We start from the raw sequence: 25988 nt of genomic DNA on the forward strand, positions 1-25988 counted from the left end.
ACCTGTGGATCCTCAGGACAATGGATCCCGGGAGAGCTCCATGCTAAATGACCTGAGTATCCTCTGGACGATGGATCCCAGGGGAGCTTCACATTAGATGACCTGTGGATCCTCAGGACAATGGATTGCAGGAGAGCTCCATTTTTGATGACCTGTGGATCCTCAGGATGATGGATCCTGGGAGAGCTCTATGTTAGATGGCCTGCAAATCCTCAGGATGATGGATCCTGGGAAAGCTCCATGTTAGATGACCTGTGGATCCTCAGGACAATGGATCCCATAAGAGATTCACATTACATGACCTATGGATCCTCAGGGCAATGGATCCCAGAAGAACTCCACCTTACATGACCTGTGGATCCTCAGGACAATGGATCCCAGGAGAACTCCATGTTACATGACCTCTGATTCCCAGGATGATGGATCCCTGGGGAGCTCCACGTTAGATGACCTGTGGATCCACAGGAGAGCTCCCTGGGTGACTGCTCTGTCACATTCTCTATCTCTCTCTTGCCCAAATATCTAGTTTTTTATTCCTCAGTCCTATCTATTCTGTGATTCAAATCATCAACATAACTTTGGATTCCAACAACCTTGTTTTTCATCCCAAGTATCTTTAATTGGCTTTTAATATAAGCACACTAAAAGGACTTAGGGAGCTGCTGGTTTATTTGAATAAGTATTGAGGAATTCCATGCATCTGTATCTTTGACAGAACATACAAAGCAGAGGCAAGAGGGACATTGGAAGCAGATGGACTAATGTCAGGATCCTGGGAGGAGGACTTGGAGGTGCATGACAACACAAAGTAAGGGCCCTGGCTGGGATGGGCAGGGATGAGTGGAGCAGAAATGGGGCTAGAGTTTGGGGATGGGGGAAAGTCCAGGTGGAAGAAAGGGAGGCTGGCAGCAATATGGGTGACAGAGGTTAGTGTGCAATGTGGGCAAGGAACACTGGGACCCTGTGCACGTAGGTGCCACTGGAGGTCTGCATGATGCGCAAAAAAGCTGAGCCACCCAGAGGCCTGAACCCGATACAGGGATAGAGGGCCAACATGGGCTGCCTGGCCACAGCCACAGGCCCAGCAGGAGGTGGCTCCTGAAACCCCACCTCAGGCTGGGCTGCATGGGGACCGGGGCCTTCCTGCACAATTCCGGGCATAGGAGCTGCTTCAGTAAAAGAGAAGGCTGGGTTCTGCCCGGCTTCCGGTTCCCCCTGGTGGCCTGGCTCTCCATGGTAGTTCAGATGGATGTACACGTCTGGCCCCTCTCTCTGGCCGGGGACCCTGTGGAGCAAGGCCCCACTGCCACGGGCTCGACCTGCCCACCAGCTTCCTCCCCTGCGCCGGCCTCTTCCTGCAGGACGAGCCAGCTCTGCGCGAGCTGGGGGCTCCCATCTCATGGGTTTCACATAAGCAGTGGGTTTTGCAGGTTGGACTGGCTCTACAGGGTCTTCATGGTCCATACTAGAGCAGCCTGGCTCTGTAGGAGGCCCACCTGAAGCTAAAAGAGAAGCAGAGTGTGAGGAGATGGAGTAGGGGCCACCCAGGAAGCCTTCAGGAAGGGAGACAAGGAGAGGGGTTCAGGGAGGGCCCAGGGAAACCCAGGCAAATAGAGTGAAGGTCAGGAGATGCCTGCAGGGTGAGCCCTCAGGAGCACTGTCTGTCCAAGGGCCTAGCCTGGGCTCAGCACTTTCCATGAGCCTCTCAAGTCCTTGCAATGACCTTGTCAGTCAGATATTATGATCGCCATTTTACTAATAAGTAAATGAGTCTATGGTTCCCTGCAGAGGCTGAGTTTGAATAAAAATAACACATTGCCTGCCCTTGCTGTGCTTAAACCTCAGTAGGAGAGACAAACAGAACACCTAAAAATGAATGATGCTAATGAGTGACCAGCTGGGAGGTGAAGGGTATCATAAGGGAGGTGGCTCCAGATCCAGAATGCTGGGGTTGTATTCCCAGGCAGCTTCACTTATCTGAGCATCAGTGCCCCTTTTCATAAATTGGTATAATAACATGCCAACCCCTGGGTCCTTAAAAGAACTGAGTTACTAGAAGAGAAATGTTTAGATTAGTGTCTGGTTCAAGTAAGCTTCTTAACATGTATTGGGAAGGAGATGATCAGAAAGTCTTATTGGAGAAGTTAACATAAGCTGGGGATATCAAGGATGATGGGTGGGATTTAGAAAGGCAGAGGTGAGAGAGGATTAGTAGGGATAGCAGGGAGGGATAGGATTCCAGGTGACAGGGGGGCCAGGGGTAGTTGTATGGCTTCCAGGAGGAAAGAAGCCTAGGGTAGCTATAAGCTAGCTTGGTAGGGAGGGGAGGTGTTCACACAGATACATGATTGAGCAATGGAACAGAACAGGAAGTCCAAAACTAGACAAATGTCTACAGAAATTTTATCAGTGACAGAGCAGGCATTGAAGATCATCTGAATATTCCTCCTAGGGAAACCTGTGTAGCCTAAGAAAAAGTCCCAAGAAACTGGTATCTAGGGTTGCCCAGTTACATAGCCCAACCATATATATTCTGTGGAACCCAATCAACAAGCCCCATCCACAGGCTTGGGGCTCCCAACAGCTTCTTCCAGGTCCCATTTTTAAACTATAAACAGCAATCAGAGATCGCCAAACATCAGAGGAAAGGCTCTAACACAAGAGATAGAACAATAACACAAAAAAAGCCAACTTGGAGGAAACAGTTTATGCCACAGATGAGACTTTCCAAAAACATCTATAATTAATATCCCCAGAGAGATAGAAGGAATTTTGCCCATGAATCAATTATAGGGTACTTTTGAAAAGGAATATTCAGAAAAACTACAGCTTTTTGAAATTAAAATTGTGAAAGCAGAAATAAAAATCTCCATGGAAATTCTGGAGGATAGTGTTGAGAAGATCTCCCAGAAAAGAGAGCTTAAATCCAAAATGATGGAAAGGAAGGAAGATAAAATAAAAGAAAATTAGAAGCGTATTGTTACTGAGACACATCCCCATAAAATTCCAGAGTAGTGGTGACAACGAAAGATTCTAAAATCTTCCGGAGAGGGAGAAAGAGAAAGAGAGGAAAGGCAATATGGAAAGGGTCAAGATTCAACATGTCTCAAAAATCAGACAGCTCAAAAGCAGCAATTAAATCTAGAAGATAATAGAAAATGTCTTCAAAATTTTTGAATGAAATGGATTTCCCACCCAAAATTTGATATCCAACCAAAGTATCCCTTAGGAATTAAAACGAAGATGTTTGCAGACAAGCAAGATCTTAAATAATTTCCCTTCAAGGCATGCTTTACTGTAATGTGTCTATCAAACTAGACAAGATTAAAAGATTTAGGACAGTGTATGAAGGGAAATGTTTTCAAGAGTAATTTGGCAATGGCCATCAAATTCCAATACCTCCAGAAAAGAACAAGGTGAGAGTACTGGTTTATCATACACAGATCGAGACATAGTGTGAGAACTCACTCTTCCGAAGAGAAAAAGTAAAATAAGAAAGAAAAAGACACCAGACAGGAAATTGGATAAAATTCAAAAGAGGAAAAGGAATTTCCCAGATGATATGGAAGGGAGATCCTGGAGTGGCAGCTGGGAGCTGACTCGGAGCAGCCAGTCCCCGTTGGAGCAGGCTATGAGAAAGTGAAACTGAAAGAATGCTTAATTGGGTTTGAATTTAAGCAATTGGGGAAGAATTGGGGAATGGACTCGTGATAAGTGAACACATAATAACCGAGGAGAAATATTAAGTCCTGGAAAACTCAAGTTATGCAAGAGGTGCAAAGTAATCCTAGTGTCCTCCTGGCTCCTGGGCAGTGGGGGAGGAGCACAGGGTGTGTGCCCTGGGATGGGTGTGGCTGGGTGAGTGGTGGTGGTGGTGGGAATATGTGAACTACAGCTAAATACTCCACTAGTCTAGCGGGAAGACCATAAATAAAGTCTAAACGGAAAAAGAAATAGCAGTAGGGTACGCATATTATTTAAAGAATGAGAGGAAATGCTAGAAGTAATGGCTACTTCTAGCCATTACTTGGTGGTAATGGAGGTGGTGGTCCCAAAGGTGCGGGAGACTGAGAAGGAGCAGGGGCTGCTGCATTTCATAACATGTCACATTTGCATATCTAAGTTCTATAAGTCGATACCAAAAGTAAAGTAAAAATCTGGAAAAAATTAAAGAGAATGGTGGATGTTTGACGGTACCTTGATTAGGGGCCATGGAGCGAAGTCGTTTCGAACGCCTTGGTTCCTCCATGAGGAATCTGCGGGAGGGAGCGGGGAGGAAAATGGGTCAGTCAGGGTGTTAAACCACAGCCTAATTTCTCAAGCGTCACGCAGCGATGTGGACCCTACCTCACCCCCTCCTCCAGGGCCACCGCCGCTCGCGTGCCTCGGAGCATTTGCACAGAGCCGGCGGGGCGCAGTCAAGGGGATCCTGTGAAGAAGGTGGGAGTTGGGGTGGGGGGAGACTTCCACACTGTAAGGGATTTCCAAGGGGGAGCCAGTAGCAAGCAGGGACTGGCCTACAGGCGGCTTGATTAATTATCCCAGTTTCTTCAGGCAAAGCTTGTACTGGGGAGACTTAGGCCTCCTGGAGGAATGATCCCTCCTTAGCGGAAGAGAGAAAGAAGATGGAGGATGGGGAACAGAGTTGTGAAGAAGGTAGTGGTGACAAGGGATGTGGCCTCGGCCTTCTAGAGCACTGAGGATTCTGTTCCCACCTGTACCCACGCAAACTCTACTCACCCCTCAGGGACACCCAGACACACACCTGATCTCCGTGCAGCTGGCTCTCTTCTATGAGGAGAGGCCCGAGGAGCTGGAGGTGTCCACAGGATCACGGCTGTGGCTCCGATGTCGCCCTCAAATGCGCCCCCTACCAGGCAGGCGGGAGGGAGCACCCAGCGGTCCTAGCTCAGAGCCCGGCAGAAAGCTGACTGACTGCTCGCAGCCTCGCGCGCTCCCTCTTGAAAGGCGGTGAGGCCATCACGTGACGGGAGAGGTCAGGGGCGGGGCCAGCTGGGGCGGGCCTGACAGGGCTTGGAAGGTCATTGGGCCAGTCCTTTGCCTGTCAAATGGGGCCCACCGTGAAGCCCCGGTTCATACATGTCAGTGGTTGATTGATCAATCTAATCGTTGAGAAAAAAAATTCATAATTACAATTAAGTGCCAGCAAAAGGGAGGTGTGGTGCCGTGAGAGTAGCAAATAGGAAGATTTGATTTGATTAGATCTGAGCGTGGGGAAGGAAAGCATTGGTAGGGGGGAAGTTTGGAATTTGGAATTTGAAATTAGTCGACGTGAACCGGGCTGGGAAGGGCAGGGAGGGAGGCAGGGTGGTGAAGAACGGGCACTGAGGCCCGGACCGGAAGGGAGGCCAGCCCATTCCGCAAATGGAGGGGGAGACCAGGCCCAGGTCCCGGGTGTGCGAGGTGGGGGCGGGGACCGCAGGAGCTGGTCTTGTTCCGGGAAACCACGGAACGGTGTCCTGAGTGGGTGAACATTTGAAAAACGGTCAGACTAGCTGTGAAGGAGAGAACTCAGGGTGCCCAGGTTAACTCCTAGAGGCAAGGAGGCTACACAGCACTAGGGGCTGGGAGCAGGATTGTGTTAGGCTAAGACTGTGGGCATCAGAGGCAAAGAACGTTCCCCGGGGGGGAGATAAATCTGCAAGGGAAAGTGAGCCGTGTAGACAGCCCTTGGAGGGAAGGAGCCTGCAGCCTTGGCCCCCCGTTCCTTCAGACAGAGGTGGACCAGGAACCTGCACTGAGTGGAAAGTGGAGAGGTTGGCTTCTGCAGGTTGGGTTGAAGAAGCTTTTGAGGCACCACGTGAGGATGTCAAGTGGCCTTTTGTAAAAAGGGTCTGGAACTCAGAGAGATGGTGATGGGGCTGGAGATACGTGTTAAGACACACCTCGTGCGTTTACCGCTGTGGGTACACACACGGACACACGGGAGGAGGAAGAGAGCAGGAAACACCAGCACAGAGGAAGGCGCCTGCAGTGGTTTGGTTGGTTGGTTGGTTTACTTGTTGGTTTCTTAAAGATCCGGAGTCTCCCTCTGTCGCCCAGGCTGGAGCGCAGTGGTGCGATCTCAGTTCACTGCAACCTCCACCTCCTGGGTTGAACCGATTCCCCTGTCTCAGCCTCCCGAGTAGCTGGGACCATGGGTTCACACCACCACACCCGCCTAATTTTTGTTCTTTTTGTAGAGATGGGGTTTGCCATGTGCCCAGGCTGGTCTTGAACTCCTAAGCTCAAGCGATATTTCCACCTCAGCCTCCCGAGTAGCTGGGACCACAGGCTAACGCCACCACTCCTGCTAATTGGATGTTGTTATTGTCTTCGAGACAAAGTTTCGCTGTGTTGCCTGGGCTAATCTCAAACTCCTGGCCTCAAGCAATCCTCCCTCCTAGTCCTCCTAAGTGACTGGGATTACGGGCATAAGCCGCCACACCCTGCTCCGATAATGTTGTTTTAAAAATTCTGGCCAAGCACGGTGTCTCTTGCCTGTAATCCCAGAACTTTGGGAGATGGAGGTGAGAGAATTACTTGAGTTCAGGAGTTTGAGACCAGCCTGGGCAACATAGCAAGGCCCCATCTCTACCAAAACAAACAAAAAAACTAAAAAAAAATTACCTGTGTGTGGTGGCACCCACCTGTGGTCCATCCATTATGTAAGCTGAGGTGGGAGGATTACTTGAACCAGGGAGGTCAAGGCTACAGTGAGCCAAGATCGCACGACTACATTCTAGCCTGGGACACAGAGTCAGACTCTGTCTCGAAAAAAAAATATATATATATATATATATATGTAATGTATGTATATAAAAATGTATATAAAAATATATATAAGGTGTATAAGTAATGTCTTTCCAGTTAGCCTCTCAATTTTTTTGTTGTTGTTGCTTTTGTTTTTTAAAAAAATCAACTTCATTGAGGTACAATTTACACACAATAAAATGCATCCACTTGAAGTACCCAATTTGATGATTTTGATAAACTTGTAGACTTGGGTAACCACCTCCACAACTAAGATAGAGAATAATTTCATCACTGGGCCAGCTCCTTTGTGTCCCTTTGCAGTCAGGCCAGTTTCCCCATCCTTGCCCCAGCAACCACTGATCTGCTTTTTATCTCTACAGATTATTTTTGCGTGTTCTAGGATTTCACATAAGTGGAAGCATACAGTACACCCCCTTTTCTGCCGGGTTTCTCTTGCTTGACATAATGTTGTTGAGGTCCATCTGTGTTGTAGAATGCATAAGTCATTCATTCCTTTTCATCGCTGGGTGGTCTCTCATTGCATGAATAGACCACAGTTTGTTTATCCAGTCACTACTAGCTGATGGACGTTGATTGGGTTGTTTCCAGTTTGGGACTATAATGAATAAAACTGCTAAGAACACTCATGTACAAGACTTTGGATAGACATATGCTTTGATTTTACTTGGGTAAATATCTACAAGTGAGATTTCTGGGTCAAATAATCAAGTGGGTTTTTTTAGATTTATAAAAAATTATCAAATTGTTTCCCTATTGGTCGTGGGATTTTACATTCCTTCCCGAAGTGTGTGAGGGTTTTAGGCACTCCCACATCCCTGTCAACACTTGATGTCACTGATCCTTTTCCTTTAAGCCACTCTAGTGTCTGTGGAGTGGTGTCTCATAGTGGTTTCAACTTGCATTCCCTTGATGACTAATGATATGCTTAATGGATTCTTAAAACTAAGTGTTTTTATTTTAGAATAGTTTTAGACTCACAGAAAAGTTGGAAAAAACACAGAGAGTTCTCATACAACCCACACAAAATTTACCATTCCTAGCATCTTACATTAGCATGGTATATTTGTCATAAATAATTAGTACGGAAATAACAATTATTGATACATTAACCAATACTGATACATCATTATTAACTAAAGTCTATGCTTGATCTATTCTCGGTTTTGACCTAACATACCTTTTCTGTCTCAGAACCCCATCCAGGGTACCACATTATAATTAGTCATATCTCCTCTTGGGTGCGAGGGTTTCTCAGGCTTGCCTTGTTTTTGATGACCTTGACACTTTGATTACTGGTCAGATATACTGTAAGATGTCCTCTCCTGAAATTCATCTGATGTGTTCCTCATGATCCTACTGGAATGGTGTGTTTTTGTAAGGAAGATTGCCGACGGAAAGAGCTATTCCCATCCCATCCTATCTAGGGTGCACACTATCAACATGGCTTATCACAGATGGTATTCGTCCTGGTCACCTGGCTGGGGCAGTGTTGGTAGGTTTCTCCACCATAAAGTAATTTTCCCCTCTCTTTCTCTGCTGCATTTTTTTGGAAGTCACTATCTGTAGCCTACACTTTAAAAAAGGGAAAATATGCTTATCTCCTTCCAGGAGAATGGCTATCTAAATTATTTGGAGTTCTCCTGTGTGGGGGATTTGTCTACTCTTCCCCGTGTATTTATTTATCTAATCATTTATTTATATCAGTATGGACTCATGGATATCTGTTGTATACTTTGGATTATAATCCAATTCTTCATGGGATTAATTATTTAATAATTTAGCTAATTATTTTGTTAAATATTTTCATTACATATTTAATTATTAATTATTTAGTTAATTATTTTGTCACTCAAAGTTTCCAGCCTTGGCCATTGGGAGCTCCTTCAGTTGGTTGCTGGGTCCTTTTGTCACACCCTGATATGGTTTGGCTATGTTCTCACTTAAATCTCATCTTGAATTGTAGCTCCCATAATTCCCACGTGTTGTGTGAGGGACCTGGTGGGAGATAATTGAATCATGGGGGCTGTTTCTTCCATATTGTTCTCATGGTAGTGAATAAATCTCATGAGATCTGATGATTTTATAAGGGGTTTCCCCTTTCCCTTGGTTTTCATTCTCTCTTGTCTGCCTCCATATAAGATGTGCCTTTTGCCTTCTGCCATGATTGTGAGGCCTCCCCAGCCACATGGAACTGAGAGTCCATTAAACCTCTTTTTCTTTATAAATTATTCAGTCTCAGGTATGTCTTTATCAACAGTGTGAGAACTGACTAATACATGCCCCATCACTGTGGCTTTTGGTTTGATCTGGAGCCCCTCCTTGCTCCCTGGCACCACAGGATGTTCTGTGCTCGTTTGCGTATTCTTATCCTTATTGGGCTTTCATGTTCTCACTGACTACAGCCATAGATACTTTTGTGAAGTTTCTGTTCAAAACTTTTACCCTTTTTTTTGAGTTGACTTTCTATTCTTGAGTAGTAAGAGTTCTTTGTGTGTTATGGATACAGGTCTTTGATGAATATATGTATTGAGTGTGAATGTATTCTCCCATTCTGTGGCTTGCCTTTTCATTTTCTTAACAGTGTCCTTGAAAGAACAGATTTTAATTTTAATGAGGGCCAGTGTCTCAAGTTGGGATTCCCAGGAAGCCAACTCTGAGATGGAAATTAGAGTGCAGAAGGTGTATGAGGTGTGCCTTTTAGGGATGTTGGAGGGAAAGAGGCAGGACCACTCAGCCTCAGTACTGTGCTTCAGTAGACCCGCTGGGATATTCTGGTGGTAAGGTGACCTTCTAAAGCTATTCTGAGTTGGGGCAATAGGGCCAGGCCTTGATGTCCCCATTGAATGTCGCCGGATGCAAGCTGCCTGGAGGATGAGTGTACCCATGGGTAAGGGTCAGGGGAGTTCCTTCAGCCAAGGCAGTCCCTTAGGGTCCATCTGCAAGGGCTGAGGGCTGTCTGCTGGTGGCAATTCTCACAGCTGAGGTCACAAATACTTAATTTCTGAAGAAGGGTCTAGTGACAAATCACAGTGCCCATTGCAAAAAATGCATCAATGTTTTCTTGTACAATTCATGATTTTTGTGTCCCATCTAAAGAATCTTTGCCTACTGGAAAGTCATATAGAGTTTTCCTATATTTTCTTCTAGAAGTTTTATAGTTTTAGCTTTCACCTTTAGGTTAACAACCATTTTTGTTAATTTTTGTGTAGAGTGTGAAGTAAGGGTTGAGATTTATATTTTTAATTATGGGCATCCAGTTTGTTCCAACACCATTCGTTAAAATCAATGCTGTTTTTTTTTCTTTCTTAGAATTGGATGAAATGTTTTAAATTTTATATGGAGAATTAAACGTCAGAGGAAAAAAGCTGTAAAAAGAAACAATAGTAAGTTGAGCCTTTCCCAGCTATCAAAATAGTATGGTATTGGCAAAGGAACAGGTGAATTAGTTGATGAGAATAGGTCAGAATCATATAACAGCTAATAATAATAACTAACATCTATTGGACACTACCATGTGCCAGGCATTGTTCCCAGTCCTTTTTACATATTCATGCATTCAATCCTCCCAACAACTTTAGTGTGTAGGTAATACTGTTATTCTCATTTACAAAGGAAGCAACGGGGGCATTGGGTGATTGAGTGGCTTATCCACGGTCACCCAGCTACTGTGGGGCAGAACCAGGATTTTAACCTGACTCTTATTCAAGAGTTCCAAGTCTTAACCTATGTGTTATATTTGCTGCTGTCCACAAGGGAAGTCAGTATCAGACCACGACCATATTCTGATTCAGTGGTAAAACATGTATACTAGTTTCCTATTGCTGCTGTAACAGATTGCTACCAACTTAGTGACTTAACACAAATTTATTATTTTACAGCACTGGAGGTCAGAAGTCCAAAATATGTCTTACAAAGCTAAAATCAAGGTATCAGTGAGGCTGAGTTTCCTCTAGAGGATCCAGGGGAGAATCTGTTTTCTTGCCTTTTCCAGCTACTAGAAGCTGCCTTCATTCATCGGCTCACAGCCCCTCCCTCCTTCTTTGAAGGCCCCAATGTAACAAAAATACCCTCGAAGTCCTCAGTGCTGAACAAGTGGGAGATAAGGAGGATGGAAATGAAGAGGCATTGGGGGTAAGTGTGTTTCACGGATTGCAATAAAATTGTTTTCTCCTCCTGTTTTTGAAAAATAATTTCTTAAAAAAGTTTTTCTTCTATTAATTTTTGTGAACCATTTCAAGAAAAGCTGCCTATTATGAAAAATTCAAACATTTCTACAGAAAAGTAGACAGGAGAGTGTGATACCTCCCTCATGTACCCATCACTCAGCCTCAACAGGTACCAAAACTTGGCCCATCTTACTTCATCTGTGCTCTACTCCCTCTCTCAACTTTGGATTATTTTGAAGCAAATCCCAGGCACAATGCCACTGAGACCATAAATATTTCAGTACATATTTAAAGGGTAAGGACTCTCCTTAAAAATCATAATCACGATAAGAATGTTTAAGTAAAATAAAAGAAATGAAGAGGATCCCATTAAGAGAACAGGATTGAATATATGAGGTTGAGAAAGATGAATTGATTAGGTTCTGAGAAGAGAAGGCACAGATAATGAGAGAAACAGGGTTGGAAGGATTGATTTTAGACAAAAGGAGGGGACACTATGGTGACAGTGAGGAAGGAAAAGGTGTAGGTAGTGTGTGTGTGTATGTTGTGCCTCTATGACAGAATATCTGAGACTGAGCAATGTGTAAAGAGCAGAGATTTATTTCTTACAAAGTAGCAGGAAAAAGCTGGGTAACTGGCACTTGCTGTCACAACAAAACCCTTCTCCCACCCCAGTTGCTTTCCTCAGTGCAAGCTTACTTCTTCCTCATGTAAGGTTGATGTGGGTTTGGCAGCCTCTGCCACCTGGAACACGAAATTTCACTCTCACTCCCGTTTCATTGGCCAGCTCCAGGCACGTGGCCTCAACCTAAGTTCAGGTGAGGGTGGGAATGTGGAGGAGCACCTGGACACTGGGTGTGGGTCAACTTTTCTATCCTACAGGAGGTTTGTACTGAAAGACTGTTCTGGAACATTTAGTCACTTTAATAAAACACCAAAAAAGGAATTTTTTTAAAAAGCAAATGTATCATAATCATTTAGGGAGGTACCATGGAGTAGGCATTAACTCTGCAGACTCAAAGTGGCTATACCCAGGCTGCAAATCCCGTGTCCCACTCACAGTACATGACCTTGGGCAAGTCACCTAACAGCTCCAAGCCTTCATTCCTCCACCTGCAGAGTGGATACTCATAATGACTCAGAGATTTATCCGAGGATAATTTGAAATAATAGGTGAAATAATGAAACAATGATGGATAATATTGTTTATAGGAAAACAATACATTTTAATTATTATTTTTATAAACATATTCAAGCGATATTATCTATCTGAGAAATCCAAGAATAAGATAATTAAGAAAAGTCTTGATTACAAATTTAAATGGAAAAAGCTAAGTTATTTCCTATATACAATCAAAAACCAATGGCATGGCAGAACACAGACTACAAACATACACACATACATAGAAATGCTGGAAAATGTATAAATATAGAACTGACCTTGAAAGACAAAAATAACTGATATAATGGTGACCTTATAAACATTGGCTCATAATGGAGACTTGCCCTTGTACCCCCGCATTTGAGAGCCAGAAGTGAGACTTGAGTTACAAACTGGGACCCTGGAAAAACTGCCCATTGGTGAAAAAGGGAACTAAAATGAATCTTCCAGCAGCCCAGAGAAGCAACAAAGAGGCTGAGGTCTACTGAAGCTCTGGGTAAAAGAATCCTAGGTTCCTAAGCAGGGTGTGGAATCCCAATTTATACTAACCATATGTTGCCAAAATCTCAAAGACAAGATATCAATTTTTTAAAATCTTATCCAGAATCTGTTAAATTTATGAGGATAAGTAGCTAAGGAAAACAAAAATTTTCTCTCTAGCAATACTTCCACAACACAGAACACGAGAATTCCCAAAGGAAAAAGTCTTCAGTAAAGATGAGCTCATAAGTAAAAACTACAAAACCTGAACCCAGTATTGCTTTATCTATACCCTACCCACTCCCTCAACACCCGATCCTTTTGAAGCAAACCTTAGGCACCATGCCATTTCAATAATAAATATTTCAATACACATCTCCAGAAGATAAGGACTCCCATATGAATGATAACGAAGTGAGTCTCTGAGTGGAAGAGTCAGCTAAAAAAAGGAAGAGAATGATTAGCATATCAAGAAATTTAAATAACAAGTATAAAGCCAATATGCTTAAAATTATTAACAAGATAAAATAAGGAATAAAATGCATAAGCATGAACAGGAAAATATGAAAACAAATAAAACATGTAGATTTTGAAATGAAGCAAATACAAATACAACTTCTTGAAGTAAGTATAAACATCAAAATTTAAATTTTAAGTGGCCTAGCACTTTGGAAGGCTGAGGTGGGAGAATCATTTGAGTCCAGGAGTTTGAGACCAGCTTGGGAAACATAGTGAGATCCCATCCCTATTTCAAAATTTTTTTTTAAATAAAAAATCTTAGTTGGACATGGTGACATGTGCCTGTAGTCTCAGCAACATGGGAGGCTTGAGCCCAGGAGTTTGAGGCTGCAGTGAGCTATGCTTGTACCATTGCACTCCAGCCTGGGCAACAGAAAAAGACCCTACCTTAAAAATATTTAAATTAAATTAAATTAATATTACATAGCTTAAAGGTAAAGAATTCAAATATAGTGCAAATGAATAGACAAAGAGGTGGAATATATGAAAGACAGGTTAGGAGACAAACATGTGGGAGGTTCTAAAGGCATCCAACATACATTTCAGAGGAGAGAGAAGAGACACATCCACAGAGGGCATAGCTGAACATGCTTTGGAGTCGAGCTAAGACTTGAATGCTAAGATGAAAGAATAAAAAAACTGCAAGCAGGCTAAGAATAAATAACTTGACACCCAAACATTATATGAGTGCAACTGCCAAAAACAAAAGGCAAAGAGAGAAAGCATAAAAGCAACCGGACAAAAAAGAGACATTATATAAAACACCTAACAGCCTGGCAGAGCCCTCTCGCTGGCAGCCCTGGAGGAAAGAAGGCAGTGGAACAATGCCTTCAGAGTGGGAGAGCCCATCAAGGCAGAATTCCATACCCAGCCAAACCATTAGTACAGAAGATTAAAAAAAAATACATTTTCTAAAACCTGTGCAGAAAATGTATAGCTCCATCCAGACTCCTGCTAAATGAACTTCTAAAGGAAGCTGTTGTGTAGGGAAAAGAAAAAGTACCAAAGAAAAGCATGAGATACAAAAAGCAATGGTGAATAAACAACAGATAAACATATGCAACATCCCAGAAGAGCCTTCAGGACAAAAATAAATAAATAGTGACTATTGGAAGGGAAGTTCAAAAATCAGATGGAATGAAACCAAAGAACACAGTGGTGTGAGAGGTATAGGGGAGAGGAACTGCCACACTCAAAAGCCAAGGCTCTTCAGCCTTGCTGCACATTAGAATCACTAGAGCAGCATTAGAAATCCCAGTGCCCGGGCTGTATTCCATACCAATTAAATAGGAACCTCTGGGAGTGGGAGCCAGGAAGCAGGATCCTCTTGGGCAATACAATGTGTAGCCGGGTTTAAAAACCAGTTGTCTAGGTTGGCAGTGGCTTTCAACCTTGACTGTCCTTGAAGTCACCTGAAGAGTTTTAAAAACAAGGACGCCTGGGTCCCACTCCCAGAGATTCTGATGAAGTGCGGTCATGGAAAAAAAACTCACAAGGAAAACACCAGCTCCACTTCCAAACACCAACTCCACTTCCTTTTGTATATTTCTTCACAAAAATAATGAATCACAGGCCATTCGGTACACAGGAACTACAGTTTGCGTTATTCTTGAATCATTCAGATTTCAATCCTTCGCTCCCACAGCCCATGGTGCAGAAGCACTCAAGTTGTTGCCATGACCCTGGGTTCTGTTTAATGGTACAGGCCTCATGTGAGGTCTGCCACCCACGAAGAAAATGATAAGGACTTGGAGAAAACAAGAAGAGCAGCTTTCAACCACTAGATGTGACAAACACAATAATTACGTTTTCCCTTAAAATAAAAAATTTAAAAAAAAAACTTTAATATATTTTCAATATACAATGTGAAAAGTACTTAAATACTTTTCTCCTGAATCTTTTTCCCTGTAAAACTGGCATGTGGCACACTGTCTTCTGTCTCTTGGTAAGATGTCAAATTAGCACAGGGTCACTGCTTCAAGATAGCCTCAGAGATACACCAATGCCGGAGGGAGGTGGATGGATTTGTCAAACCAACACTAAAAGCAGTGAGACCCCCTGGGGCCACTGGCTGTGACTGGTGCTTGGAGAACTGGCAGGGAGATGGAGCACTGGCACTTTTGAGTAGAAGAGAGGGCAGGACCCTTTGCACAGGACAGAGGTGGAGGAGGAAGGCCCTTAGCACAAGACAGAGGTGGAGGAGGAGGACTTTGGGGGTAACTCTAGTCTCCCCACATTGTCTCAAGTAAGCCATGGCCTGCTGATCTCCACAGTAAGGCAGAAAGACAGCCATCAGCCAGAGGGGCGAATCTGGGATATACCAGGGACTCATGCAAATCAATGAGCAAAAGTCAGGACATTTGTTCTTATTTTTAAGTGGGAGCTAAATAATGTGTACACATGGGCCTAGTGAGTGAAGTAATACACCCTGGAGACTCAGAAAGGTGGGAGGGTGGACTGGGGGTGGGGGTGAGAAACTGTCTAGTGGGTACAATGTCATTGTTCAGGCGATGGCTACACTCAAAGCCCACCTGCACACTATGCAATATATCTGTGTAACAAAACTACATCTGTGCCCTCTCAATCTATAAAACATCATAAATAAAGAAGATAACATAACAAGATGGTCAAAAAAGGCAGGAAATTCAATAGAACAATGAGCAAAAATATGAATGGGCTGTCCGTTGAAGAAGCTGGACTAGAGAAGAAGAGGGAGCAGTGCTCAGCCTTTTCAGTAATTAAACGAAAACACTGCATCCACAGGATGCAACATATTCCTGTTCAATGGGAAAAATGAGGAAATTGGGTAATACACATGTTGGGGAGAATGTAGGTCATGGAAGCCCTGTGCACAGCTGGCTGTAATGTGCGCTGTGCATTTATTATGAAGAGCAAGCTGGTAGCACTCAGGAAATCAAGTATGAGTGGCCCTATGACCCAGCACCCACCCTCCTGTCAATCCTGGTGAAAGTCACACATACACAAGAAACGAGAACCAGAAAGTTATTTCATCGTAGTATCACACGTGGGACTGGGAAGGGCGAGGCAACTTCCATTGCTAGAGGAAGGGAGCGATCCACATGGTGGGCGCATTCTACGTGACACCATGCAGCAGCCCAAAGCCTTACACTAGAGCACATACAGCAACATGGCTTCATCTGAAGATGCGTATTGTTGGGCTAAAAAGGAAAGAAATACATTTAGACCTACTGGATATTACCATTTATCTAAGCTGAAAATATATACATAAAACAATACTACCTATTTTTCAGAAGTACTTGCTTTTCTAAAGACATAAACCAAACACACTGGATTGGCTACTGCTGGGGAGGTAAGGTCAGGATGAAGGATAAGGGGGAAACGTAAAAGAACCAGAAGGAACCTTGCATGGAGTGAGGATGAGAGCCAGCCATGATCTGAGGAGTGCTACCAATAGCCTTCTGCTCCTCAGACCACATTTTAAAATAAAATGAGATGCTTTTTGAATGATTCTATGCCTGATACATCTGCAAATATGGCAATTCCTTCTTTTTTTGGTCCTTCAGAGCAGCCACCTTTATAGAGGCAAGCTCTCAAGCCTGTTTTGGGGTCAAGCATTCCATTTCCTTGCTCTGTTTTTGCATCAGGACCATATTGTTTTAAGGTTGTCCCTTTACGTGTTTTAAAATCACTTATAGAAATTCACTCCCCAGCTTTGCTAATCCAATATTTACTTAGCTATTCCTCCTCTTTGGGAAATAACCTGCATAATTTTGTGATCAGTTTTCCACTTTGGAAAAAAAATTACTGGGGATTTTGAATTACATTAAAATTACTTAATTGGCTAAGAAAGAGTTGACATATAATTTTAAGTAAATTTTCAACTTTAGAATAGTTTCATATTTACAGAAAAATTGTAGAGCTCTTACTGATATTCCCCATACACTTGGTACCCAGTTCCCCATTACTAACATCTTAAATTAGTTACAATTACCTTGTATTTGTTACAATTAATGAACCAATATTGATAATTATTATTAACTACAACCCATACTCCATTCAGATTTTCTTCGGTTTTATGTGATGGCCTTCTTGCTGTCCCAGGATCCTATCGGGGTGCCACATTACAACTAGTCATCATGCCTCCTTCAGCTCCTAATGGCTGTGACAGTTTCTCAGACGTTCTTTGCTTGTGATGACCTTGACATTTTTGAGGCATACTGGTCGGATATTTTGCAGGATGTCTTGCCACTGAGATTTGTCTGGTATTTTTCTCATGATTAGACCAAGATGAGGTGTGCTAGGGAGGAAGACCACAGAGGAAAAGTACCCTTCTCATCATGTCTATCAAGGGCACTTGCTCTCAACATGACTCAAACCACTACTAACGTTGACTATGGTCACCTGGCAGAGGTAGGATTTGTCAGGTTTCTCTACTGCAGTTAGTCCTTTTTTCCCATTTCCACCATAATCTTTAGAAGGAAGATACTATGTGCAGCCCACACTTAAGGGGTGGGGGCTAGGCCCTACCTTCCTGAGGGCAGAGTATCTAAATTATTTGGAATTCTCTATAGATTTGTCTTTTCCCTTCCCCAACCCTACTAAGTTCTTTATTCAATCACTTGTCTATATCAGTATGGACTTATGGGCATTTATTTTGCAACTCATTAAGGGGGGGTTGTAACTTGATGCTACACTATTTATTTTGCCATTCAAAGGTTCATTGGGAACTCTTCCAGGTAGTGCCTCTGTCCTTTTAAATACTCCCATCATCATAGGGGTTTTGGTTTTGGATTTGGTATATTTCCTGCCCTAGTCCTAAAACCAGTCATTTTTCCCATGAGCTTTGGTTCCTTTCATTGGAGAGTATTAGAAACCAATACCTGGGCCCCAGCTGTTCTTGTTGCTGCTGGAGTGTCATTGCTTCGAGGTCTGCTCAGCTGACAGAACAAGGAAGTAGGTGTGTATACAAATCACATACATCTATCTATTGACCTATCCATCATCTATCCATATGTGTGAATCTCTCTGTATAACCAATTACATCTATATTAAGCTAAACCTAAGTTCATGCTGATGTCTCCAACTCTAATCCATTGTCACATGGATCATTCTAGCTTCCTCCCTTGCTTAACTGAAACATCCCACTCCAACAGTGAGAAACTTGGCTCCCACCATCCAGTCCATTAACTTAGAAGTGTTATACTGAATGCCAATGGGAAACAACTTTATCAACAGTCCTATGATTTTGTAAAGTTCTTTTTGCCTATAACCAGTTATGGAAATTCACCTCCCAGCTTTGCTTATCCAATATTTACTTAGCTATTCCTCCTCTTTTAAAAATAATCTGTATTATTTTTGTGATTTTTTTGGAAAAAACAATTTTACTGGAGATTTTGAATTACATTAAATCAGTAAATTGTCTAAGAAAGAGTTGATATATATTTTTATTGACATATATTTATTATATTTTCAGTCTCCACTCATTTCTAAAGTTACTTAGGTCAGTGCCATTTTCCTTCATCCCCTTCAGTGAGGTGGTTTCATACATTTGTAATACAGTTAGATTGTTTTGTCATATCCTGCATCCTACATTGGGATCCTTCCACCTCCTAAATGACTGTTTCTTTAATTTGAATATATTAAGGTTCATTCTTTGTGCTGTGAAGTTCTATGAGCTTTAACAAATGCATAGTGTCGCATTCACCACTACAGTATCATGTAGAATAGTTTCACCACAATAAAAAATCTGTGCTTCCCCTGCTCAACCAACCCCCAGCCCCTCATATTTCAATTGTCTCTATAGGTTTTTCTTTTCTAGAATGTCATATAATTGGAATCACGCAATATGTAGCTTTTTCAGACTGACTTATTTCACTTAGCAATGAATATTTATCCATGCTTTTTTGTGACTGGATAGTTTTTTTCTTTTAATTAATAGCTTTTTTTTTTTTTAGAGCAGTTTTAGGTTTACCGAAAAACTAAACAAAAAGTACAGAGTTTATACCCACCTCCCCAGTTTCCTCTATTGTTAATATCTTGCACTAGTGGGGTACACTTCTTTAAACTGATGAATGAACATACATACTTTATGATGACCTGCCCTTTACACTAGGGTTTGCTCTTTGTGGAGTACATTTTGTGGGTTTTGACAAATATATAATGTCATGTATTCACCATTATAGTGTCAGGTAGAGCAGCTCCATCATCCTAAATATTTTCTGTGTTGTATGTATTTATCCTTCTCTTCCCATGAACCCTTGGCAACCACTCATCTTTTTACTGTCCCCATAGTTTTATCTTTTTCCAGAATATCATGTAGTTGGAATCATACAGTTTGTAGCCTTTTCAGACTGAGTTCTTTCACTTAGTAACATGCATTTAAGCCCTTAAGACATTTCTCCATGTCTTTTCATGGTGTGATAGCTCATTTATTTTTATTGCTGAATAATATTTCATTGTATGGATGTACTACCATTTAGTTATCCATTCGCCTATTAAAGGACAACTTGGTTGCTTCCAAGATTTGACAATAATGCATAAAGCTGCTATCAACATTCGTGTGCAATTTTTTCTGGGCATAAGTTTTCAAATAATTTGAGTAAATACCTAAGAGTGCAAAATTGCCAAATTATATAGTAACAGTATGTGTAGCTTTGTCAGAAATGGCCAAAGTATCTTTCAAGGTGGCTGTACCGTTTTGCATTCCCATGAGCAATGAATGAGAGTTCTTTCTGCCTCACTTTTTCACCAGCATTTGGTGTTGTAGTGTTCTGAATTTTGGCCATTCTAATAGGTGTGCAGTGGTATCTCATTGTTTTAATTTTCATTTCCCTGATGGCATATGATGATGAAAATTTTATAAATATGCTTAGTTGTCACAACACGTTTTAAAATATATTAAGTGTTCTTATCCAGAAATACAGTTCTCCATTGATTTTCTTTTCAGCAAAATATAGTAAATGTATTTATAGCAGTCTTAAAATTTTTTGGTAAATGTTACTTTCAAATATTTAAATATTTTCTGTCCCTATGTAAATGATCTCTTTTTCAATGGTACTGGTTACTTACGTTATACAGAAAATTCACTTGAGTAAAATTGTGTTTAGACTGAAGCCTCTTAATTAATTCCAGTTATTTTTTCTTTGATACTCTTGGGAAGCATAGATATATAAACATATTATTTGCATATAATTATAATTTTGTTTCTTCACTTATAAGAATTATACCTCTTATTTATGGTTCATATGTAATTGAAGTAGCTAGAAACTGCAGGAAAATGTTAAATAAAAATAATAGAAACCAATATCCACATTTTAGTCCTAATTTCTATTAGACTTTGGTGTGATGGCTGCTGATGTGAGATTGAGTTTCAGACTGAATAAAGAAGAATCCTTACAAATACCCAATTTCTTTTAAGGAATTAAATAAATGTGTCAATTAAGCACTGACAATGTAGCTGTAGAAGTTTATCTATACGGAAAAATGGTCACAATACATTCTTAGGTTAAATGCAAGATCCTAAACACTACTTATTCCTTCATTGCTTAAGGCGAAACCACATGACGTCCAGAAGGCTGCGGACCTGCACCCTCCCGGGTACAGTGCACACAGCTGGGCACCACTCCCTCCCCGGCACAGTGCACAGAACTCGGCCCCGCCCTCTCCCGGGTACAGTACACACAGCTCCACCCCGCCCCCTCTCTAGTATAGTATACACAGCTCTGCCCTCTCTCAGGTACAGTGGCACGCAGCTCTGCCCGCCCCTTCCAGGGTACAGTACACAAAGCTCTGCCCCGCCCCGTCTCGGGTACAGAACACACAGTTCTGCCCCGCTCCCTCCTGGGTACAGTACACACAGCTCTGCCACTCCCCCTCCCGGATACAGTACATACAGACCTGCCCCCCTTTCTGAGTCCAATACACAAAGCTCCGCCCTGCCCCCTCCTGAGTACAGTGCACGCAGTTCTGCCCCGCCCCCTCCCAGGTACAATACACACAGCTCTGCCCCCCTCTCCTGGGTACAGTGGCATACAGCTCCGCCCCCCTCCCAGGTACAGTGGCACAGGGCACTGCTCTCCTCCCACCACAGCCTTTCCAGAGGACCCTCAGGTCTCCCTTCCCCAGGCCGTGGCATGGTACTCGGCCTCGGGACCAGTGCAGGGCAGAGAGAGGGCACAGTCTGCACTTCCACCCTCCATGCTCTGGATCCTCTAGGATATGAGGAAAATGGCAAAGCCCTTTCCATTTGCGGGTGCTGTGGTTCTAGAGCCACCGCCCAAGGGACACCCACTGCACCATGCCCTGACTTGCCAATGAGCACTCCTCCTTCCCACCTCTGCTCTCCACTCCTGTCCCCTAAGGGACTGTAGACTCCTGTCTACAGTCCCTTTGGCAGGCAGGCTTTGGGCTGGGGTCCTTCTGGGATGACTCATGACCAGACCTCTACCCTATTGTCCACTGACATGAAGACATCAAATGTCCTTGCCATGACTGGCGGTACCTGCAGGCAACTTTCCTGCTCCCTGTTCCTGGCTGCCATGGAAAGCACTGCCATCCAGGTTCTTGGGTGAGTCAGGCACCTGTCCTCATGTTCATACACCCCTAAACTCCAAGGGACACAAGTTTCTTCCAAGAACCAGCTGATACTTCCACCCAAGCATAGCACAAGTTTCCACAGCTCCTCCAGCCATGGACTCCCCTATTGGATGCCAACCTAAATTTTATAGTGACTCTCTTGGGGCACCCTCGTATTTGACCCAAAGAAGGAACACACTCTCCTTGACTATAGGTATTGAAAGGCAAATCAAAGGCAGAGGCCTCTACGTCTAAAAGTTTCCAGCAAATAATCTTTTCTTCTGCTGAGCAGCTCACCTCTTCTCAAAGCTAGAGGCAATGGGTGATGAAGATGGATCCAGTTGGCTATTGTTAAATCCTGCAGGGATGTGTCTAGGACCAGTTTTTCAGAGACACTTCTCTGAGACAACAGAAAGTGCCATTGCTGTCCAGTTATCAAATTTGAAAGACCAGGCACAAAAATGTTATCTGTGAGAAGCAGAATACAGGCGACTTTTATTTTATTCTTTTTGTGCGTCTGTTATCTGATGGTGTGCCAAAATTGGGAATGCCTTACCTCTCTGACAGCAAAGTGCTTTGATTCCTTTGCTTCCAACGAAACAGAAACCGCAGGACACCAAGAGGCAGCCACCAGCTAGAGGAGCTCACCCCCCTTTTGGTCCCCTTTAAATTTCCAGGCATGTCACTAAACAAGCTTGGCTCAGAAAGGGGCAGATAGAAAGCAGCCTCCGTCTTTGACACTGCCGCCTTTTCTCCCGGCTGTGTTAAATCTTTCTTCCCCACCTCAGTGAAATCTCAGGCAGGCTTCACAGCATTTCTGATCCCTAACAAAGAAGACAAAGTCTGGTCTGGTCCGATATCAAAACTCCAGACTTTTATCTCATTAAAAACTTTTGCTCCTCTAGCGCTTATCTCAATGAGGCCTTTGGCTGAGAAAGGAAGAGTGGTTACTTTTTCCTCTCCTTGTCCCCCACTCCTCCTCTGCATGGCAGACTCTGTGGCTGCAGAGGTCACCTGGGTCGAGGACCGCATCAGGCAGCCTTCCATCCCTTGGCGTTGCCAGAGCTCCCCATGATGAGAGCCCAGATGCTGCCTCCTATGAAGTGAATGTTTGTGTCCCCCCAATCCACATCTTGAAATCTTAGCCCCTAAAAGGATGGTGTTACGAGTGGGGCTTTTGGGTGTGGCATTAGTGACTGGGTCATGAGGATGGGGGCCCCATGAATGGGATAAGAGCCCTTATGAAAGAGGCCCCAAGAGAGCTCCTGCCTCTCTCTACGGTGTGAGGACAGCGAGAAGGCAGCCACTTACAGCCTGAAAGGGAGCAGCCCGGAGCCCAGCCCCACGGGTGCCCAACCTCGGGTCCAGCCTGCAGCCCCGTGAGGAGTAAATGTCTGTTGCCACCAAGCTGCCAACCATGCCTGGGCTTTGTTGCAGCAGCCACAGGTCCCTCTGACACTGACTCTTCCCTTCCATGGGGCTCCCAGCTTCTTGACATTCTCCCTAGCCACCCTGGCAGCTTCCAGGCGAGACTGAGACTGTCTACAGCGTCGCACCCTCTTTCCTCTGTCCCTGGCCCTCTGCCCCATGCTGACTTCCAGGCCACCCTTCTGCAGGTGCCTTTTCTGAGAAGAATCTCATTCGAGGTGGCCCAGTCCGGCTTCTCTTTATGGGGCCCTCCTGGGGCCTGCAGGACAGCTGTGGTGGGAGTAAGGTCAGTGCTGAGGAGCCAGCAGCCCAGCAGTTGTCCCCCACACTCCGCCTTCCCAGTCTCTCTTAAAGGTGGCTCAGGGGAGTCAGGTCAGTCACTACATGCTCTGAAGCTCAGGAAGAGGTGCTTGCCAATCTCAGAGTTGTCCTCCTGAGGCCCCTCACCTAGCAAAGCGGAGAAAGTGGCAGGGTGTGCCAGCAGCCCTCCCCTCCAGTCTCCCTCCCACAGTCAGGTCTCAGCCCTCCCTTCTATGGCCTTTTCAAATCTAGCACCATGTTGCATTTCAATGTCCAAGCCAGTAGTTGTGCTTGGCTGTACTTGCAGAGCTTCCCAAACAGTGGCCTGAGTGTATCACCCAGACGAAGTCTGGAGGTAGAGCTCCACGTTGGCATGAGGCCATGCCCTGAGGGTCACATTCTGCCTTTCCAAATGTCTGAGCCACTGTTGAGTCCTCAGGATGGTTGCAGAACTCTCGCTTTCCTCTTCATATTTCAAGCAGAAAAACAGGGAAAGGCGAAGAGGGACAGGCTCCTGGAGTCAGCCTTCCTTCCTCTCCCTATGTTTCGAGGTATCACAGGACCACATGAACTCCAAGGAAGACCAGGGAAGAAAGAAGAATGGTTCTCAGGAAGGGCAGGAGTCTCTACCACAGATAAGCCAGCATCTGGCCCCAGGATGTGGGCATTGACACTGGGGCCTCGGACTTGGGGCCTCCGCCAAACTCCAGATGTCAGCAAAAGTCCCATTTTTCACATCCTCTTTTCATACCATGACAGATATTTCATGCACTCCCCTCAGACTGCTCTCTGAAAGATGGAATTCTTCAAAGATCTGAGCCCACGCAACTCACTTGGGTGAGTAAGAGACATCAGGTATCTGAGGTTCTACAACTGTAGCCAAAACTTCCTAAGCTCCATCAAGGGGCTGAGCAGTGGACATCTTCGGGGAAAGGGGAATGGGGTTGGTGTGTTCTATTAATTTTTATGTCGGTTTTCTCTTGAGGCATAAAATGAGCACCCAAGTTAATGTCTAATCAAAGTATCTTTTTTACCTTAGTTTGGATACCAATAAAAAAAATTTCCCATAACGTTTACATACATCAAAAGGGAAAGCAAAGAAAATAAGATAAAGACAATTTAGATATAGTATAATTATAAAATGAGGAAATAAACTCTGCAAAAAGACCTTTCATCTCTGCAGGAAGCCATGAAGATCTTGACGGACCCTATTAAGAATGTGGCTCTCACCCATTAATTCCACTCACTGCCCATGAGGAGGAAAGTGTCTTGGAATGGAGAAGATTGTCTCCAGGGACTGACTGACTTTTTCTTTCTTTCTTTCTCTTTCTCTCTCTCTCTCTCTCTCTCTCTCTCTCTCTTTCTTTTCTCCTTTTCACCCATTTAAAAAAATCAAGCTTTGGCCCGGCGCGGTGGCTCAAGCCTGTAATCCCAGCACTTTGGGAGGCTGAGACGGGTGGATCACGAGGTCAGGAGATCGAGACCATCCAGGCTAACCCGGTGAAATCCCGTCTCTACTAAAAAAAATACAAAAATCTAGCCGGGCGAGGTGGCAGGCGCCTGTAGTCCCAGCTACTCGGGAGGCTGAGGCAGGAGAATGGCATAAACCCGGGAGGCAGAGCTTGCAGTGAGCTGAGATCCGGCCACTGCACTCCAGCTTGGGCGACAGGGCTGGACTCCGTCTCAAAAAAAAAAAAAAATCAAGCTTTATTTTTATTTGTAGGCACATATCTTTTATATTCCCGAAGTAAAACACTTTTTTATACAAGATAAAGTTATTTCCTTCAGTACAAGGATTCAATAAAGGCTTTATTTTTAAAGGCTTCATGAACTGTAATATTCTTTTTTTGTCATGGTAAAAACACTTAACATGAGATCTACGCTCTTAAATTTTTAAGTGTACAATACAGTATTGTTAACTATAGGTACAGAGTTGTACAGCAGAGTTCTGGAACCAGAGACTTTGGCAATAGCTGTTTTTCTCCTTATTTCCTCATAACTATAATGCATTCCTTGTGTATTTACACATTTTTAAAGAAACTAGTTCCTAAGGATTTTATTATTCAATGCCTGCACTCGAGCTGGGATGGAAGCACCTGTCAGTCTCCTCTCCAGGGAAAAATGGGGCCCCAATGGGGAGAAGTAACCAGCCCAGAAAAAAATCAATAGGGTATGAACAACAAAAGATAATAAATCCAGACTACACAAAGAAAGAAATAACTCCTGTAGCTATCCTCAGTGAGGAATAGCACCAAATCTTTGTATAGCCAGGAATTTACCAATTCCCTCAAAGTGTGAAAAAAAAAAAAAAATCCTACCCAGCCAAACTCCAGTGCTATCATTAAAGGTCATTTTTGCTTTTGCATACCTTTATTATTTCATAGTTCCCGACATATCCCATTTCTACATTTTCTTGAATCAATTTTGATCATTCGTATTTTTAAGATAAAATCTTTCACTTTTTCAAGGTTTCAAAATGACCAGCATAGATCTGAATGCAGCGTGCATTTGTAACACACATGTCCTCTGTTTGTAGACACAGTAGCTTCCTCATTTCGATGTTGTAAAACGTTTTCATCCTCTGACTAAATTTTCTATAC

The 25988-nt window shown here is 43.5% G+C and overlaps 1 protein-coding gene across 1 annotated transcript; it reads right to left on the bottom strand.

The window, feature by feature from the left end:
- Positions 1-653: 653 nt before the first annotated feature.
- PRR20G (proline rich 20G) lies at positions 654-4933 on the bottom strand. Its single transcript, XM_007985488.3, has 3 exons — positions 4766-4933; positions 4198-4256; positions 654-1502 (listed from the first exon to the last, which is right to left on the bottom strand). Exons 2-3 carry the CDS (start codon positions 4247-4249, stop codon positions 928-930), a joined length of 627 nt encoding a protein of 208 aa, XP_007983679.1. The 5' UTR covers positions 4250-4256; positions 4766-4933; the 3' UTR covers positions 654-927.
- Positions 4934-25988: the final 21055 nt, after the last annotated feature.

This window comes from Chlorocebus sabaeus, chromosome 22 (assembly GCF_047675955.1).
Source record: "Chlorocebus sabaeus isolate Y175 chromosome 22, mChlSab1.0.hap1, whole genome shotgun sequence".
Taxonomy (NCBI): domain Eukaryota; kingdom Metazoa; phylum Chordata; class Mammalia; order Primates; family Cercopithecidae; genus Chlorocebus; species Chlorocebus sabaeus.